Source organism: Gobius niger (assembly GCF_951799975.1).
Source record: "Gobius niger genome assembly, chromosome: 21".
NCBI classification, from domain to species: Eukaryota; Metazoa; Chordata; class Actinopteri; order Gobiiformes; family Gobiidae; genus Gobius; species Gobius niger.
Window position 1 is genome coordinate 12,188,729 of NC_136872.1, and position 20,559 is coordinate 12,209,287.

The following is a 20,559-nucleotide window of genomic DNA, read 5'->3' on the forward strand; positions in this document are numbered from 1 at the left end:
TCCACCTTTAAACAACATGTGAGGTCTGTCATTATCCATAGCGTCATTAGTACTGCGGTAAAGAGAAAAAAACAATGCCTTTACGAGGTTAATGTTTCCAAAGCACAGCATCGCTAAACTAATCTTTAACCTTATTAAGAGTGGTCATGCGGTGAACTGTAATCTCTCTTACAATCACCTCCCAAGGGTCGTCTTTTAGCAATCTTCCAAGAAACATTCATGTTTAAGCAGTAGCACAGGCCTGTAAATAACTCCCTTGCTGAGTGGCGAATTGTTTCTTTGGTGTTTTTTTTTACTTGGTCTGAATCTCACACAGTTAAAGGCTATGACGTTGTACTTGGAAATTCTTTGACAATGTATTTTACTAAAGTAAATAGTGATGATTTTATGAACATTCCTGTGGCTTTGCACTACCAAACTGCTCCAGTGGCTTTGATCAGCTCTATAAAACTACACTGAAAGCCTTTCTAGGAAGCCATTTTTCCCCTGACCACTTCTGCTCCATGTGCCTTTGATCACAGGGCGTCCGGTTTGATCCAGAAATCCCTCAAACCCTGCGGTTGGAGTTTGCCAAGGCCAACACCAAAATGGCCAAGAACAAGCTGGTTGGCACTCCCAACCCCCCTCCGTCCCAGCAGAGCCCCGGGCCACAGTTCATCAGCAGAGACCCATGTGAGTACAGCCTTCGCCGGCCCGTCTGTCTGCGAGATCCCCCTTACTGTGGCGGGCCTGTGTCGGTGCCTTTCAAGCCCCCAGGTTTTTTGGTTTTAGAGGTACACCAGCTGTTTCTCTTTATTTCTGCCTTCCAGCTGTGACTTCAAATTAATCTAAAGACAGACCTATTAAAAGTGGTGGCTCATCGGAGAAACATTATCTTTCCGAGGCAGTATTTTTAGCAACTCACGAACTGCAGGTCCTTGCAGATTGACTCTATAAGTAAAAAAAAAAATCTGCTTATAACAAGGACTTTACATTCTAGTTCAGGGCTAAATGCTTTTGTTCTTTTTGTGGGCCAATCAATGACTTTCCAACTAAAATATATCCATCAGACTTACAAATTAGCTGAATAGTCGCCAACTGTTATCTTGGGAAACTTTAATGCAGTGTGGTCTGGATTAATCATTTATATTTGACCCCGGACTGGATGCGAAATTTGCTAATGCAGCCTTGTACCTTTCTCCTGTTGAGTTAAACATTTTTCGAGTGGTTAAGCATTCAGCAAGTCTCAGCCGTTGATGGTTGAACATGGGCCGGCTGTGGTTGTGCATTCCTCCGCAGTGACCAAACCGCTCTTATCTGGGATGTGTGTGCGTGTTTTTTTTTCTTCTTCATATTGGCAGAGAGCGGGGTGTGCGAGTACTCCGTGCGCATGGAAGGAAACCATTAATGAAAGCATGACGTAATCTGCAGGGGAGAAATTGCTGTCATTTCCTGATAAGGCGTGTTCAAATGGGGCATTTTTCTGATCACGCTCGGATAAGTGGTTACCAGGAGACGCAGGGGAGCGCCGTGGGGGGAAATGCTTCTCAAATTGTGCATTTATCTGATTGATTTATTTTTCAAACTCGCTTGGTACCACTCGGCGCCTTTGTCACCCTTCTGTGCACTCGCTGGTAAATCATCACAACTGGGGAGTTTTCCTCCGAGGTGGAGTTTTTGAGGAAAGCTCCTTCAGATTATTGTCACCCATGTCTCACCTCACCCCGCCCCCCTCGCCCGTCCACTCGGCCACCCCTCCTCACCGCACTCCTCCTTCTTCTTTCCACAGATGAGCTCACAGTGCCTGCTCTCTATCCCAGCAGCCCAGACGTGTGGGCGTCATACCCGCTGTACCCGGCAGAGCTGTCGCCGGCCCTCCCTCCCGCTTTCACCTACCCCTCCTCGCTCCACGCTCAGGTAAAAAAAAAAAAAAAAGAAGAAAATTACGTCCCAGGGCACCCAGTCACCTGCTGCCACCTGCTACCACCTGTTTGTGACCTGCCACATCTGAAATCAGCATGAGCTCATCACACAAGCACTCTGTGTCATTTATATGAGCATTTAACATGATGGGATTTCATTATATAATCAGCAGACAGCAGGAGGGGCTACTCAGCAAATCAAGATCTTCTTTTTTATCTACACTGCCTGACCAAAAAAAAAAAAGTGGCCACAAAAATAAAGTTCTAATATTTGATTAAAGGAACAGGCCACTGTTTTTCCATGCTGAGACATGTTCTTACCTGAGCTTAGACGAGTTGATGCGTACCTGTCTGGTCTTTGTGCGTGCTCTCAGTCACGCAAAAAGACCGAAGCTGTTGTTAGCATTTAGCCTCTCATCCTCTCCTCGATGGAGCCAAACGGGGTGAAGTTAAAAGCGACTAAGCTCTTCCACGTTTTCCCTATTTAAATGCGGTTACGTGAGTCGTTACACATCAACTCGTCTAATCTCAGGTAAGAACATATCTTGTTCCTTCAAAGCGCCTTTAGCTTCAAAAGATCCAATGTTGCACTATTTTCTCATTTTATTGATGATGAGAGAGTGTGACCACTGTACAAAGCCTTCTCCAGCACATCCCAAAGATTCTCAATTGTCTAAGATCTGGTCAATGCTTGTCATGCTCCTTGAACCACTCTTTTACAATGTGCGGTGATGACTCCTGGCATCTTGGAATATGCCCGTGTCATCAGATAAGAAGAAAATCCATCGTTCAGAATGTTCAGGTCGTCAGCTGATCTCATTCTTTGGCACATAGACCAGAACAGTAAATTAAATCTATGTGCTGACCTTTTTTTGGTCAGGCAGTATATCTATCTATTGCAATGTAAAATTAGCACTTGTTGTCATCTCATTTGTTAAAACATTTAAATATGGCTTTTTATTGTATTATATCGCTGCTAACCAAAATAATTATATCTTGAACCTTGTGGGTCTCAACCCCCACTTTGGGAACCCCTGGGTAGTTATAGGAGATATAGAAGCTCTATTTCTTTCTTGTACTAACCTAACTGAGAAACCACCACATCTGCTATTAGCAATCCAATATTACCAGACCACATCCCCTGAAAGCTATGATCTACTTTTGAATCGTGACTTGATGGCAATTACTGGACATCGCACCTCATAAAACTGTGTGTGAAAGCTCAGTATTATTATCACAGCTTCATTAATTAAAAAAGCCTGGCTCTGCTCCTTTATTGAGGAGCTCTAATCTGCCCGGCTCCTCTGTGAGTTTGCGTCAGAGTTCAGTATCGATCCCCGCTCACGACGCCTGTTTTCTACTTCTTCTACTGTTTCACGTTTTTGTTTTGCTGATAGGTTTTCAAAGTATTATCGACCGTTACTTATTTCAGGCACAAGTAAATTTAGCCTCAAAAAGGAGAGTTCATTTTTCCTTTGATCTTTTGTATTTCCATATCTCTCTTGCAGATATAAAGTTATATCAGCAAGAAGGGCCCTAAGCTAAGACAGGAGCCGATGATGTCAGAATTTGAATGAGGTGAAAGTGTCTAGCTGGCATGTTTGGGGCGATGTAGCCCTCATGCACACAGCGTCTTCACATGCAAAAGGCATCTTTTCGACAGGGTCTGATTTTAGCATTTAACCCCTGAGCCATATGCTGGTAGCTTTCTATTTTAGTGTGTGCTTCTTTCACTGGACTTTTCCCTGTTGAGTTTTATACATTCCTGGATCTGAATATTAACATGCCATTCTGTTACTGCTTGTACTTGTTAGAGCCCTCTAAAACAAAGACAACATTTTCTTAATTATATCATCATTATGTGCTGTTAAAAAAGTATGCACAAAAGCTGCAAATTGTGGAAGGCTAATTAGGTAGTCTGTACAAAAACAAACAAACAAATCTGTCATTGACGAGTGTTCATCATGTAGGAAACCTGCTAACTCTGTCTGTTAAACCTCCACGAACACTTATTCGGAACTGTAAAACCTTTAAGTGACTAATACTACAAGAAAATCTTTAGCCCCATTGGCCTGTAACCAAAGAAGCTGACGTCAAACCTCCAAGATAACGTGATCACAGAAGGAGCTTTGTTGCTATAACTACCTTGAAATCAATTTGAGCATAACTACAATGAACTTCAGTAAAAAGCTTTTTAATCTAAGACGTACATTTTAATGAAGCACTTACACTCAGGGTGCACCACAAACTATTTGTCTTGTGCATCAAAATGAATCTAATGTATCCTCGGCTTTGAACGAGAGTAACTGCATTGCTGCTCACATTTCCTGGTTTAGTCATCGACGAGCGTCAGCATAAGCCTAATGCGAACGGAAAAAATCTATACAGTGAACCAGCCGATCTATTAACTATGATAGTCTTGGCTTTTATCTGGCAATAGCATTAAGTAGGGCATGCTAGTAAGCACTAAAATCTATTGCCAAGTATCAGTAGGAATACAAATGGACAATAATAACGGTAATATTTTTGGTCTGTCAGACAGTGCAGAGACATTTTGTACTAGTTCACTCACAGTTCAGTCAAAATTAGAGCAGCACAGTTAATCGAGGTTGTCTCTCAAATGTTAATGCTCCTGGATGTGTTAAAATGCGCACGGTGAACCAAGGCTTGATTTAAAAATATATTGCAAATCTAATTGTAGTGTTTGTTGGAGAAAAATGATAATAAGGTATATTTCTGAAAACGTGCAGCCCTAATCGACGTGGCTCCTCTGTAAACGTCTTTCTGTGTTTGTGAACTTTGGCACACATCCAGTAGTGTTCACCATTGTTAGGGGCTAGTTTGAGAAGCAGCGGCAGGTTGTTTACTGACAGACTGTGCAAACGGCGCCTGCAACATAAAGATTCAGCCCGTGTTTAGCAGCTCCACGTGTACATCTCAACATCTGTGTCTGCGGTTTGTTTAGATCCGCTGGCTCCCACCTGCAGATGGAACTCCTCAGGGATGGAAGTCCAGGCAGTTCTGCTGAAGTATGTGTGAGTAGCGAGCGCCCCCATGCACGTAACATACATAAAATATCATGATATATGCGGTGACACATGGGATAAACATGATCTGCCTCGTAGCTAAACATACTGTAAGTAAGGATGGTCATATGGCGAGCACTGTCTTTGTGATGGTTTTAAGCTGCTCTCCGTTGGTGACAAGAATAAAATGTGTGCAAATGAAGTACACTGAAATGTACTGCACAAAATTAGACACTCATTTCTACTAGTTTGTTTTTGTGGTGTTAATACGTTTTCGCATTTTCGCAACCTGTCCATCATAATATAACATATCTGAAACCTATATTATTTAAGCGCTGGTGTACATGCTAATGATGTGCTAGCTGCTACCAGACAGTCATTGTGTTTAAACTAGAGATGCACCGATCCAGCTGGTTGGCTTTCGATACTGATGCCGATTCCTGGGGTTTGAGCGCCTGCCGATATCCGATATTGTCCGATACCAAGCGACTTTCTTAAAAGTAGTTGCTGTGAGTGAAAAAGTTGGTACTTCTTTCGCCATTGTGAGATCATTGTAGTCTTATTTTTGTTTTCAGTTACAGGCAATCTATCTATTAATAAACATTCAACAATAATAACTGGACTTTTCTACACTAATTATATGACCAGCTATTTAGGTTACATTTATATGAACAACTTACATGACTTGTGCATAACTAATATGTTAGATCAGCTATTCCTTAACAGCATTTCATAAACTAAAATACAAACACTAGTTTATTTTATTAGGCTACTTTACTTTCCAACCATATTTTCTGTCCCAGCCTTGAGTGTCCGTTAGCATTAGCATACTGCCACTAGCTTTAGCATGCTATTGCTAGCCTTGTCATTTTGCACAGAAATCGAAAATACGTTTAAGTTAAGTTAACTCAGCGTTTGAATTCTCGTAGTTCTGAGCTTCAAAATGACATACTGCGTTCCAATATCCACTTAGGTTAGTTGATGAAAGTTGTGTTTATAAAACAGTGACAGCCAAAACTGGTATCGGTTCTGTATCGGATATTTGTTGCCGATTCCTGATATCGTATTATGTCGGGTATAGGCTCTGATACCAGAATCAGATCGGTGCATCCTTAATTTAAACTAAATCAATAAGTTATTGGTAGTCAACTCTGTCTTTATTATTATTACCTTACCCTGATTGCTCTTATTGTACAATTTTGAAAACAGACACATTTACAGATTGCAACAAAATATGAATTACTAGTTCACCTCCAAAACATGATCAAATCGCTCATATAGGTAATATCCCGCAGGTTAAAAAATTCAGAACACCATTATCTCCTCCCGTGTGTCGAACGCTCAAGTTTGATCCCCGGCATCAAAGGCAAAAGAGTCAAACGGAATATGCAACGAGCGCCAATGTTTTAGTAACAAGGTAGAGCTCAGCAAATATAAGGCAAAATGCTAATAAGAACCGGCTTTGATATTAGCGGTTATGCTGCACGTTCACCCAAGGACTGCTGAACCCTCTCAGACCCGGTTCAGTGGCAGTCATTACCCAGAATGCTCCGGGGGCCACTTTAGGCTTCATCGTCTGCACCTGCCGCTACCGCTCCTTCAGCTCCTTGTTCTTCTTAACCAGCTGCTCGTAACGGCCGTGTGGAGAAACACTGGTGCTTTAACGCTTAGGAGACTAATAACGTCCCTTTAATAACCTGCGTTCGTGCAGGAGGCCGGATATTGAAAGAATGGGATACTAGCTTGTCCAATGTTAAAGTTTGTTAATGAATCACAGGAAACGGCACAACTTTCATGTTTTGGGATGAAATCTATTGTAGTGTTGCTGAAAAATGTATGACTTAATGTGACTGAGCTGCAGCTGCTTCCCTCATTTGTGGTTTTGTGCACACTTTGAACAATTTGAACTCTTCTAAATGTCAGACTTTAAAGCAGAACTAAGAAACTCATGCCCCTAGAGGCCATAAGCGCCACTGCAGGTGTCATAGCATGTTGTCCGTGAGAGTAAATACTACGCTGATAGAAAAGACAAAGGGAGAGAGGGATATTGTACATCCAATTCCACACAATGGAGATATTTTTTTCACTCAAACTTGGCTGTAAATACTGTTTAGCTAGCCCACAGTTAGCTTTGCCCGTTAGCCTGTTAGCTTCTTCTGCGTCATTCCATTAGTGTGTATTGCGCCTCCGGGTCGGAGCAGGGAAAGACACCAGGAGAGATGAAAGATCTGTATTACCCCCAGAAGGACTACAAAAAGGATTTATTAAGGTACACAAGTTACTTAGTACTGCTTTAAAAATAAAACATTTAAATAAACCCGATTGGCATTTTTAACATGATTTAAGTCATACATGGTTAGAATTATTTTCAACTATTATTACAACTGCTACAGTACAATATATTGGTGTGTGGTGTAGAGTAGACAAGACAAGCGGTTCTTAAACTTGTAGTATTTGGGCTTCTTCAGGTAATTTTATATTTCATTCATGTTAATTAAAAATCATTTAAGTGAGGTGTGTTTCTGGTTTAGACATTGCTTAGCACCAGTATAACCTTATCATAGTCTGATTTATATCTATTTCTGACTCTTTATTTTACCCGCTTAAGTCCTGATCGTATTTTATGAGGTGGTAGTGAGAAGTTTGAGGAGCACTGGTATGCCGATAGTCGTCTGCCCGTGCCTTTTAGTTATTTATAGAGGCTTAGAATAATGCTGTCTAACTCTAGTCTCTCTGCTGTATACGATACTTATAATAACATCAGCTGTCGTCACTGTCTGTTGTTGAGGTTATTTTTTATGCCTGAAGAAACATAAAAACAGGAATAACAGTTGTCAGCTGTCACGCTTTGGACTCTCATGCATAAGTCACGCACTACACATGATTTACATACATTCATGCATTCTGCTTCTGAAACAGCACGCACGGCATTATGGCAGTGGCAGAATAAGGAAGAAGAGAAAGATATTGTTATTCTTGTTAAAAACCTTATGGGAATAAATTTAATCTCATATCTTCAAACTGATTATTTCTATTACTATTTGAAGGCTTGAATCTGAAATTTATTGCTCTTGGATGTCACGCGATCTCAAAGTCTGTTATTGCGCGCCGTGTCAAACAAAGATCTCTTACAAAGTTATTGGCAGGCAGTATACAGCCGATATTATTCCGTGTTTGTCATTTTCTCAAACGCTGCAGGCATGAAATACAATTTTTAATCTAAAAAGTGCTTTGGAATTCCCGTTTTATGACAAAGAAGTGCACTTTGGAGAATTGTAAAGATGTTGGGACAAAGGGAGGATGTAATGCCTGCAGAGGTCATAAACGGGGAATATACGCAGTGAACTGCTGAGGCACCCAGAACAGGCCTCGGGGGGTTTTTCCTTATGAAACTTTATTAAAATAATTAGATGAAGACTTGGGTTAACATAAATTATAAAGGAATTAATTTTAGGCTGCACTTTTCCATTCAAGCTAGTCTTCTGTGTTTCTCAACTTTTGGTACCGGAGCCTTTAAAGAGTGTTTGTCAGAGCCGTTGATTTCATTTATTTTATCCTTTGTTATATTTTGGCATACAAAAATTCATAGCCCTTTGTCTAATACTGGCATGTTTACAGTGATGTTTATTAACATAGACTGTGCCTTTAATAAAAAAATAAAGAGAGATTGTTAGTTACTGATGAAGCCTCGAGGTGAGAGGCAAAACATCAAACACCAAACATCCCACTACAGATGGCGGCTTGATAACTTTTTTCCTACAATTGAAAACTCATGTGCGAATGAGAGCTTACACAGATTATTAAATGGATTTTGACACTCTGTTCTGTTCTCTGTCACATGTTCATGTTCACTTTTTTGACAAAATGAAATGAAATTGCCACCTCACCTCGTATAATTATTACTTTCCACCGGTGTTATTCAATCAAACTAAGTAACAATTAACTGGAAAACCTTGTCATATGAGCTTCAGAAGCTGTCAGGTTTATCTTTTGTTCTTTGTTTTTGCAATACAGTAGGGCCAATGACACATTAGTTTATTGTTGGTGATGGAGCTCACAATATGCCAACATCTGACTCAAACGCTGTTAAAAAATCAAACCACAAAACTTGATAAGTCCCCCGCTCCCGAGCGCATCTACGTTGAGTGACTGTACGTGCTGGAGGCGCCAGTCTCTCCTTCCCCATTTCCCTCCGACCGGCCCCGGACAGGATCAGACATGTCCCAGCGACCCCTGAGGGAGCAGCAGGCGAGGCGGTGGGTGGTGGTGCTGTCGCGCATTCATCAAGCTGTTGATTAGTGCTAGTCCTGTACCTGCCCTCGCATCGCTGCATCATGGAGGAAGCAAAAAAAAAAAAGAAATAACCCGTCTTTGCCATTTTAAGGGGATTTCTTTTTTTTTGTCAGGAAAGGAGGGAATGTGTGTGAGAAGGGAGGGGCTTGGAGGAAATAATTATTCCTCTATCAAACTGGGAGGAAGTCATTTGGTCAGTCGGGCCGCCCCAGTGGATATTACCCCATGGTGAAACAACAACATCCCCACATCCGGCGCAGCGGAGGGCAAAGTCAGGCTCCACTCATAATCGAGACATAATTACAGACAGAAGACATGTATGAGTTAAATCGTGGGAAATTAGGGTGTCTGCTATGTATAGTGCACGGCTACAAGACACTGGATCCACATTGCCTTCACGTGCACTGAAGACACAGACAGATCCCAAAGCCGAGATTATGGGGGTAATTCCTCTGTGGTAGGCTGGGAAAAAAATACAAACAAGACATTGATATTTAGCAATATTAGCTCAACACTAGCTAAAAAAAGTCATACAAAAACGCCAACATTGCAGACATTTGTTTCTCCGTAGTTTTGTATGTACTTGGACAGCTTTCCCATGAAAAACAAAACAACCCCACAACAAATCCATTTGGAGCAAACTGTTCATAATTTCCTGTTGAACTGATGCTCCGATTGTCCCTGAGATGTTGCAGCTCTGTAAACAAAACATTTCATCCGCATTAGACCTTGAGTTTTCGGCCTTCCCTGCCTTTTTGAATTGATAGCTGCAGACGCACATTATTCGCCCCGGCTGTGTGTGGGTAGACAAAGCGCTTGTGAAATCCTTTGAAACACTTTTAGCTGCGACGGGACAAGAATAAACTTGAGCTGAGAGTACTGTGAGCCTATTCTGAGTTGCACCATATTGCTGTCTCATGCTCCGGTGTTGGCTGGGTGCGAGTCATACTGAGAGTTAACCTTCAGGATGGTGATGCATGGAGACTTTTGAGGCTTGCGTAGCGATGCGCCTGCGGTCGATAAGCGCCTGTTGCTTTAGGAAGTGTAACTGTGGGGGGATGTGCGCGCAACAGCTGAGAGTAAGGTGCTATTGTCTGCCCCAGCGCTGAGGTCTTTAGTCAGAACAGATAATGAGCCTCACTAATTACCTGGCTTTTTGCCTGTCAAGATAACATCCATTTTGGAAATCTAATCTCCCTCGGTGTCGCTCGCTGCCGGTTGAAATGGGAAACGATCCAAAGATGTCGATGGCGCTGCATGGAAAATATGCTGAAACGTAATGGAAAGAGAAGTTTATCATCAGAAATCCATTATCGACTCGAGATGGAAAATTGAAAATGTGCTTTCCAAAAATTAGCATTGATACTTGATTGATTAATAGAGTCAGAAATAACAAATGACATCTGACATAACGTGATGTTCATTGGCCATTGTGGTAACTTAGTAACCGCTGGGCAGAGCTGTTGAATTGAGCGGTTTCTTCTTCTACGGTGTCGGCACTTCGCTGTGTACTTCCTAGATACAATAGGTTGCGTTCACGTGACATCACAATTTCGTTGTCTTTGGTTAATATCTCAGTGATTACTGGGAGAATCCACATGAATCAAAAGCTGTTTCAAAGTCGTGCGTAAACTAATGTCTGATTATGGCGTCCAAAAGTGGAGACAATATGCAAAAATATGAGTAAATGTAATGTTGTCCAGTAGAAATGAGTTTCAGACATAAAAATACTATGTCAGGTTTCTGAATCCAATCACTACCAAATATTGATGAGGAAAAACATTTTGATGTGTTTGAGATTTCTTACAATAACTGTATATCTCCCATAGAACTGTATGGGCCCCTGCCCTCCACCTCACATTATAATAATAATAATGCATTGGTTTTATATAGCGCTTTTCTTGACCCTCAAAGACGCTTTACATGGCATTATTCATTCACTCCATACTTGGTGATGGTAAGCTACTATTGTAGCCACAGCTACCCTGGGGAAGACTGACGGAAGCGAGGCAACTAGTCTGCGCTATCGGTCCCTCCGACCACCACCAACCACTCACTCACTCACTCCATTCGCCAGGCTTCCTGGTGTTACCAAATGGTCTCCCATCCAAGTACCGACCAGGCCCTTCTGCTTAGCTTCCAAGGTCTGATGGGATTGGGCAGAGCAAAGGCAGTATGGCATTATGACATCATTACATTCTAAAACGTGAACGCTACCTATTGCGTCACTGTTAAAACCCAAAACTGTCCAACATTATATCAGTTCTGAGCCCTTCTCAAAGTGGGTTCATCACGCCGTACTGAAGCTGTAAACCACGCCATGAATCAAAACTGAAAGTTATTCCTACAGCTGCTAATTCTTTCAGATTTCATTTCAAGAAATAAAATATCAAAGCTGAGGCACCCTTCACTTAAAAGGGGGGAAAGCTCAATATTCAAATGTTGCTAGTGAGTAAATAGCTGTTATTCGGATTTGCTTTTTAGTTGCTTTTGAAGTCTCTGAGGGCATTCACCTGAGAGTTGAATTTTCTGTGACATTCATGCGCTGGCACAAGCCCGGTTCCAGTGACATGCTAATAGTGGACATTAATGCGTAGTGAACTGTAGAGAAAGGTAATCCAGATTTTCCGTTTGACAAAGCCCGCCAGTGTGTTGTTCTGTGCCCCCGTCGTGCGTGTGTGTGTTCGTATGTGAGGGGTTTAGGTAGTCTGGCTGCTTGCCCTCAGGAGCTTTTTTGGCCAATCGCCTGACAAAAGCAATGGTTCCTGCGCCGGACTGAACTCCCAGCAGAGAGCGCGGGGGCAGCTGGGGCCTCTCTAATAAGGAAGTGGGACTTTATTCTCTGCTCCCCCGCTGAATAATAACACATACAGTCAGAATACTCCAGCTTCGGCGTGGCTTCTTAACTCTGCTGGAGCTCGAGGAGTGTCAGCAACTGCCCTCTCTGTGCCTATGAACATTCCTCTCACTGCACAGGCCAAAACATCCAAATACAGACATACATATAGACTATAGTTTATGTCAAATTCCGGAAAAAAAGTCCACAACAGCCCAAGGAGGAGGAGATTCTGTTTCATATTAACAATTTCGGATCGCCAGAATAATCTTTGATGGTCGCCATTAGCAAATCACCAAGGCTACAGTTCGTTAGATACTCAGATACTCCTCCACAAACTACCAAAATTGCTGGGATTTTTGTAGGTTTTATTATGTAAAAGCCCAACGAGCATGCTAAATCTTATTTCAGTTTTCCCTCAAATGGGCTTTTGGAGTGTGAACCGACTCTTAATTTGGAAATATGAATCACAAATCTAATTGCTGCCTGAATTAAATTTAAAAAAAGGAATGGATGTTTTTCCAAAATTGTTCAGTCCGAGATCTGCAAGTGAAACACACGCGAGAAGGTTATTATGAATACATATCTGCAGTAATGCCTTGTTGGAGGTCTGTTTTCCGCTCTTATCTTTTGTCTAAATTAACGTCCCAAATCAACCACAGCCGAATGTTTTAATGCTATTTGATTTAGACTCAAAGAAGAGAGGCTGAACGTCACTTGGCAACACCCTGGGAGTCAGCTGCTAATGGCTCAAGGCGCTCATGCTCTCTTCAGTTTTCACATGGACATTTGTTTTAAATATTGTCTTTTCTCATTAGCTGCAAATGAGCTAAAGCGCGTCCCTGTTACCATCTGCACCGGAGCACAAATGCAGCGCTGGCGTGACTTGAAACAACAGATCCGTTTTGCTGGATGAGATCAGTGTTCCCTGATAACATTTCGCGACATGAAGCCAACCTTTCTCCAACAACACTGCAGGCATTCACGAGAAGAAAGAAAAAAACAAAAAAACACCCACCTCTCCCACACCCCTCTCAAACACTACTTGTTGTTTACCTATCTCACATTATGCGCCCGGGCCCCGGTTATTGGATGTAACACATTAAGCTCGTGAATCACTAAACCTCCGCCTAATCTGCTCTGACATGTTCAATGATCAACCCGTGGCGTCTCGGGACGGGGGGCGATCTGGAGGTATGCGTCGCGTTAGCTTAGCCATGCGACCGTACAGGCACATCGATTGGCCCATCCCTGATTGAACGCGCAGCGGGGCGTCTAGTTCCCCCCCCCCCCCCCCCCCTCTCCTCCGCTCGTGCACTCAGGGAACTCCGGTCTCCTCTCTGTCTGCCTCCTTAGGTCATGTTTGCATTTCTAATTGTTTATTGTTTCGCCGAAGTTTCCCTATTCCCTCCTGAACTGGGGCTCGCACAGTCTCCGTGTGATGCCTATTTTTGGTCGTACATCTGTGGGTAGTTTTGGGGAGGGCCAGGAGGGTTAACCATTTCCCTTTTTTTTTTTGGCATTTGTTTTAAGAGTGGGGATTTCTGAGTTGGAGACAAAGGATGAACAGTTTAGGGAAGGTCTCATGAGCGCTTAAGTGGACCCACAGTCAGATGACTAACTGTGCGTCGGATATTTGATCATTAGATGGCCGTACATGTATGGACAAATTGAGTTGAAATGGCGTCGTGCTACATACTTTTGGTTAGATCGTAATGGAAACAATTGTGCAAAGCAGTGTTTAATGTTGGGCAGAAAGACGTGGAATGATGTCACAAGGAGTAATGTTTTCATTTCCTTTATTACAATGTATTAGATATTTCAATTAAATACAGAACAGAGCATTACAAAGTGTCTCCTCCAAGTCTGGGGATCCTCCATTGGAAAAAAACTTTAAAGCTTTACGTAGCAGTGCCGTTTGTCCTGGCAATAAAACGGTCCTGACATCGATATATTTTGCTGCCCTCATTCTTGTTTTGACAGATTATTTTCCGGTATCGCACAAGCCTAGTTCCTAAGGTGAGGCCCGCAAAGCCTCCTGTTTTGTCCCCTGAGTTTCACACCAGATTCTGTTCCTTGTCCCGCAGGTTCCTGATGTGTGATGGTGGCCCCGGGCGGCTGTGACGGCCCGTGCTGACTGCTTCTCCTCCTCCTCCTCCTCCTCCCTCTTCTTGTGTCCAACTCGAACTCAGGAGGACTGACCCTGCTCCTGCTCCTATTGGGCAGTACTGTCGGTGAGTGTCTGCCTCGTGAGCGCTGAAGGAGAGGACAAAGGTGTAAATCGCACCTCTGCTGCCTCTCACATGTCGCCTTCTCCTTCTGGCACGGCTACTAAAGTGTAGACTTGTGATGCACATGAGCATAGCAACAACAATTGACACCTAGTCACTTTTTATTGTGGCAAAGAAAAAGAATAGGCTGTATCGATACAAGGAGAGAGAAGTTGTGACTTTATGCCACTGTTTGCGAACTGGCTTGATTATTCTTCAATATTATACTAAATGATTTCAATGCTGTAAGTTCCACTAGATTTAAACAATTTGTAAAGAATAAAAACAAAAAATTCTAAATGAAAACCAGATCAGATGACAGAACTCTTGATTTTGAAGCATTTTGTAGCCTATTGCTTTGAAGATATAGTAGTCCTGTGAATCAACAATCAAAATTAAAGAGCACAATTTTGGGTTCTAACAAACCATGAATGTTCATCAAAAAGCCAAAAGTATGACCTTAGCCGAGGTCACATATCCGTGAATGTTTATCCCGTGCAACAGTTCACCCTGGTCGGTCCCTTGTGTTTTCATTAGCTGACATTGTGCACAGTGACCATGGTAACCCCCCCTCTCTCTCCTGTCTGTGTGTGTCTGTGTCTCTCAGGCAGCAGCAGCCTCACGGGCCTCAGGACATGCAGACCCAGCCTCCATCACACATCAAGTCCACCCCCCCCCAACCACCACCACCCCCCACCCCCCATACGAAGACGTCCCCTTTTTATACTGTTACATAGTTTGAAACGGACCGGCAGCACTTTGGCTACACTTCCTCATGACACCTTTTGAATGAGGTACAAGGCATTGCGTGACAGAAGCGCACACCCCCCTTTGTCTGCCTCTCTGAAGATAAGCAGGCCTTTGACTTTGCTTTGCGGAGTATATGCAAGTGTAGAGACCAAAGGAGCGTTCTTATGCAGCCATGAAGAAAGGCCAAACGCACGGAAGTGTGGACAAAATGCTAACGGATAATGTTATTCTATGACTATAATTATTACTATTCTGTATATCATTCATATTAATGTTATTATGATTAATAATGTTGAAGCATGACTTTGCAAAAAAAAAAGGAAAAAAACAATGCTGTACATTTTTAGATATTTTAAAGAAAGACAAAAGGTATTTTTGTAATCAAAAAGATGTTTGTTTGACTTGTTTGATTGTTGTTTAAGTGCGTAAGGAACTACTTTCATACTCTGCTTCTTGTTTGCCATTATAAAATGGCAAGTTGCTGTGTTATACCAAAGCAGTCATGTGTTGATTTGAATTACTTTGTTTTTGTGCTGTGCAAAGGTTTTAGGCACGTTTGGAATAATGCCAGTTCACTCTTTGAATCCAGGAGTTTTTAATACATTTTGTATCATTTTGAAAAAGGCCAATCATACCCCAGAACATGACAGAATGAAGGCTTTTGTTCATAGAACAAGCTCTTACCCAAAACTTGAAGATTCAAGTGTTTTAGTCCTGATCTTCATTGTGTATGAACCAGTTTGGACCAGTGCCTTGGCAGAGGTCTGTGCTCCTTATGTACTTTCATATCTTTCATATTTTTGTAATTTGATACATATTTCTGTGTTCAGAAGTATTCTCCAAAACCTGCCCAACACTTTTGCGCTGCACTGTTTTTGATGTGTGTGGATTTTTCGTTTGCTCAAGCGTATTTAAACCCATTGGAGCAAACACTTGCCTTTTGTTGTACAACTGAGCAGTCAATGTTAACCGAGTGATTACAAATTTAGCTCCGAATGTATTTTCTTTTTCTCCCTTTTGTGATTCGGGATCAACTCGTAGAGGGACGTTTTCATAAGAAGCCATCTCTAGTGAAAGAAGAGTGGCCCGGACTTTGCAGCACACTTCTGAACCTAGCCCTGCTAAATTTAGGCGCCTCTTTGTTGTGAAGGAGGACAGCAGCTCAGAAGAGAAACAAAAGACCAAAGGCATTTTTTTTTACACTGGAGAGCTGTTGAGGCTATAGTGAAATGATTCAGTTCTGACTGCTTTGTAGTCGTCATTCTGATTTCTTATGAAGTATGATGTTATGATGTTATTTTTTTTTTTTTTTGCCTCGTGCCTCTTTTGGTGTCACTCCAAAAGAGCAACTCTGCATCAGAAACAATATTCACTTTAAGCAATTTGCCTCTTTTGTCTATTTTTACAACTTTGTACGACTCAAATTTACATCATAATAATCGGACAGGGAAAAGGAAAAAACAGCCTTTTGTAATTGTGTGTTTTCGGGCCCGCAACGACATCTTTGCTGTTTGACATATTTGATCATCTTTTGACATTTTTTTTTTTACGCCGGATTTTCATTCAAGTCGACACACAAAGCGGTTCTTGTATTTCCGCTGATGAGGTCGTGTCACATTTCAAAATCATGTGACAATCATTAGGTAAAGAAAAAAAAGAAAATGTAATAACATCTCTGCGATCAACATAAAATAATCAGTGTTTTTGTAATGAACTATAATATGCATATAACGTCAGCTGATTTTGTGAAGCAGGATTGCTTTTTTAGCCAAAGCGGCACCAGATTTTTAAGTATTTATAATGTGTGTGCGTGTGTATCTGTATTGTTTTATAGCCCCTTATATAAGTCAATATAAGTATTATTGTAAGTTTAATTGTATATTCATTTTGGTAATTTCAAGAGCTTTTTATGTGTTTGTAATGGACTGAGTGGATTGTAAATGTTTTGGACTATCTTTTTACTGACACAAGTCACTGTGAAATCCCAGAAGAAAAAAAAAAGAAACCTGGTACTGATGATGATCCCGGAAGCCAATCCAACGAAAGCCGCCCCCATTTCTCCAAGCGAAAAAGCGCCTACCCCAAATTGTTTTTTCGAGTATAATCGTGTATGTGTCTTTGTGCATGTTCACGGCATGTGTGTGTGTGTGTGTGTGTGAGGTTTGTTTTTTTGTTTTTTCTTCTATCGTACTGTTAATATTTATGTATCTAATGTAAGACCGCTGTGAGGAGAAAATGCATTTCAGTGAATTGCAGAGGTTGGTTGGTTGCTTTGTTTTTGAAATCATGGAAGAAGAAAGAAAAAAAAAAAAGAGTTGATCAAAAGAGAAGTTTTTATGAAAATGTAAAATGAAGACATTCAAGGCCATATGCCATTAAAGATTGACGTCATCCCTGCTGTCATGGAGTGGCTGTTTCTTTCGCATTTTTTCTTCTGTATTCGACCTTACATTAATTGGTAATTGGTACATTTACTACAATTTATTCAACATACACTTAAAGGAACAGGCCACCGCTTGTCCATACTGAGATATGTTCTTACATGAGCTTAGACGAGTTGATGCGTACCTGTCTGGTCTTTGTGTGCGCGCTCAGTCACACAAATGGACCAAAGATGTTGTTAGCATTTACCCTCTCCCATCATATTCCTATAGCTCCAAACTGGGGTGAAGTTAGAAGTGACCAAGCTCTTCCACGTTCATGTATAGTTACACACAATTAAACATGTTGATTTCCTAAGTGGATAAAAAGGGGAACTATATTGTATTTATCCGCGTAACTAGACTTGGATTAAGCTAACTTTTCTAAGATAAGAACATATCTCAGTATGTCAAAACGGTGGCCTATTCCTTTTAGACTTCAAAGGGCTAAGAAGTCTCTTTCTATGCATTACCAGCAGCAAAATAAATGTATCCCAGATTTTGTGAAAGATACGCTGCTGATGTTTCTTTGAAAAAGTATTTGTCATTAAGTGCAGTGTTGTCAGTAGCACAGACAATGAGCCAAAAAGTTCAAAATCCTAAGTAGATGGCTCTATACTGTAAACAGAGCCACCAGCGTGTTCTAAAAGTGAACACAGTTTCTGAATGTATGTAAGAGACAGACTGTAGTAGAAATGTGGAGAGATGTCCTTTGAGCCTCAGGGGCCAGTGCGAGTACAGTAGCCTTATTGTTCGGCGAGGCTCTTTTCAAAGCCTCCCTTACAGCTGCAGAAACATTGAGATAACATTGAAATAGCAACAACTTAACCCTTAAACAAAGTAATATCCGTACACACTGGTGCTGCTTTCAACCAACTTTGAAATACAGCTATTTTAAGTCTTTTTTTTTCTTCCTCGCGTCATTTTACGACACTCCCCCACAGTGGTCCCAGTTGAAACATAATGTGCGATCCTATAAAGTGGTGTGTGCATCAAGGGAGCAGAAGACTCCATCCTGCCCTCTTCAAGAATAGCCCACCTAACCCAGGGGCGGCCCACTCCAGGGACAGAGGCCAAAGCCAATTTAGGCTGGTCTCACTCTCAGCAGTCACAGGTGAATGCAGTGATTTCCTACAAGCCCCATCCTCAATTACACAAGGTAAATTGGTTGATGAAAGTGTTTTTTTATGTGAGTAGGGAAGGGACATATCTGTGTGGATAACGTGCTTGCATTCGCCCATGTGCCAACACTTGCTAAATGGTGTTATCCTCCTTTGACAAGTCCATTAAAGGGTGTTCCACTATAAATGCTCTTTTTGCGGGCAAAGAAACTGTCCTTCCTCTGGAAAACACTCAGTATTTTAAGGTTTTGTGTACTATAATTTCAAACATAACAACCTGTATTTTATGTATTTTAAATTACAGACCTTAGATCAGGGGTGTCGAAGTCATTTGGGTCGCGGGCCGCATATGTTAAGGACTGTGGTCTAATACAGTGGTTCTCAACCTTCTGGAGCCGCGACCCCCATTATAACAGATAAAGGGGTTTGTGACCCCCGCTCGGGTCACACTGTGAGAAATCGGAACATTAGCCTACATAATTCTTAAAAAACAAAAAATGAAATTCATCAAACTACAAATAAATAATGGCACTCTGGTAAAATAGCAAACACATGCTACAATAAAATATTAGATTATAATAAATAACGTTTCTCAAAGTGCTACATTATTCATTCAGTCCACATTCGATGGCAGTAAGTTACTACTGTAGCCACGACCGCCCTGTGGCAGACTGACTATTTACCACATGGCTATAATATGGTGTTTATACACTGATCTCTTATTCAGTCAGTGCCCTCTGCTGGACATGTGTGGAAATATTTCCTTTTCTAAATTTAAGCTGCCCCCTAGTGGTTGGAGTGGGCAAATGGTTATTTCTTTAAAAATCCATAATTCTGCACAGGAATGGGCAATAGACAAACTTTTTTTTAAATGCTCAGGAAGTCATGCTCCTCAAAGGGCCACATTAAATCATCTCGCATCCACATGTGGCCCGAGGGCCTTGACCTTGCAAACATAAACATATTTGAGGTACTTTTTTTTTAAGTAGGCCTATTGTAAAATAAAAACTTAGAATTTTGAGAAAAAATCGAGAAATAAATAAATCAAAGCATTTCGAACATATGCTAGTAGACATGTAGTGTATGTTCACCCTTAAAAAAAATTGCTTGAGCAAATATTTTCATGCAAATAATATGTGTTTGTTTGGAAGATTCTCAAGCCCCGCCTCCATCTCTCTGAGTCTGCGTAAACCACATGGACACGCGCGGACATCACAGTCATCCAACTCTGCAAGCCTGCAAACACAAACTAAATTAAAAAAAAGTTACTATGTTAAACATCGAGCGACTAATCCTGCTGACGTCGATGCGTGATAGTAAAGTAAGTTAGTCTGCACTCATGATGATGGTGCTGTAATAATGTATCCACATAGCTTGTCTTAACTCAAATTCACCACCTTGACATTGACTATCGATTGTCCTTAAAAACACACTGAATTCATCGCTGTGTAAGACATTATTATCATCATTATTATTATTGTTATTATTATTATTATTATTATTATTATTATTATTATTATTATTATTATTATTATTATTATTAGACACTAGCTCTCACAATTGTTGGCTACCACTTAAAATAATATGCTTGAATGTCACCAGGTGTCCCTTTTACTGGACTATAGGCTAACATTAGTCTGTGTACCTAAAGCATGAATATTCTTGTTGTTCTTTTTAAGGCCTTAAAGAAGATGGAATTTATTTTTTCCCCACTCTAAATCAGTGGTTCCCAACCTTTTATGTCTTGTGTACCCCTTGAGTCGCTCATTACACCCTCCATCTTGCCAATGTTGTTACAAAATAACCAACTAAACTGCAGATTATTGAGTATCTAATTGTATGTGGTGTTCCAAATTAAGCTAAATGATGTTGCCCTGAAAACTAGCTTCCCATTGAAATTAATATTCTACTCAGTTTCACTTTCTTTTTTAATCTGAGGTCA

At 41.2% G+C, this 20,559-nt stretch overlaps 1 protein-coding gene across 2 annotated transcripts in view; it reads left to right on the forward strand.

Moving 5' to 3' along the window:
• The window catches only part of rbpms (RNA binding protein, mRNA processing factor), a 39,773-nt gene extending 24,670 nt beyond the window's left edge, over nt 1–15,103 (forward strand). Inside the window, exons 5-9 of one of the 2 annotated variants that reach the window (XM_079580416.1) lie at nt 522–672; nt 1,769–1,896; nt 4,867–4,936; nt 14,144–14,290; nt 14,934–15,103. In XM_079580416.1, coding sequence (XP_079436542.1) covers nt 522–672; nt 1,769–1,896; nt 4,867–4,929 — 342 coding nt within the window. In that variant the 3' untranslated portion in view covers nt 4,930–4,936; nt 14,144–14,290; nt 14,934–15,103. The remainder of the gene's footprint in view (nt 1–521; nt 673–1,768; nt 1,897–4,866; nt 4,937–14,143; nt 14,291–14,933) is intronic. The other variant, XM_079580417.1, reaches the window with a different exon arrangement.
• The last annotated feature ends 5,456 nt before the right edge of the window (nt 15,104–20,559 follow it).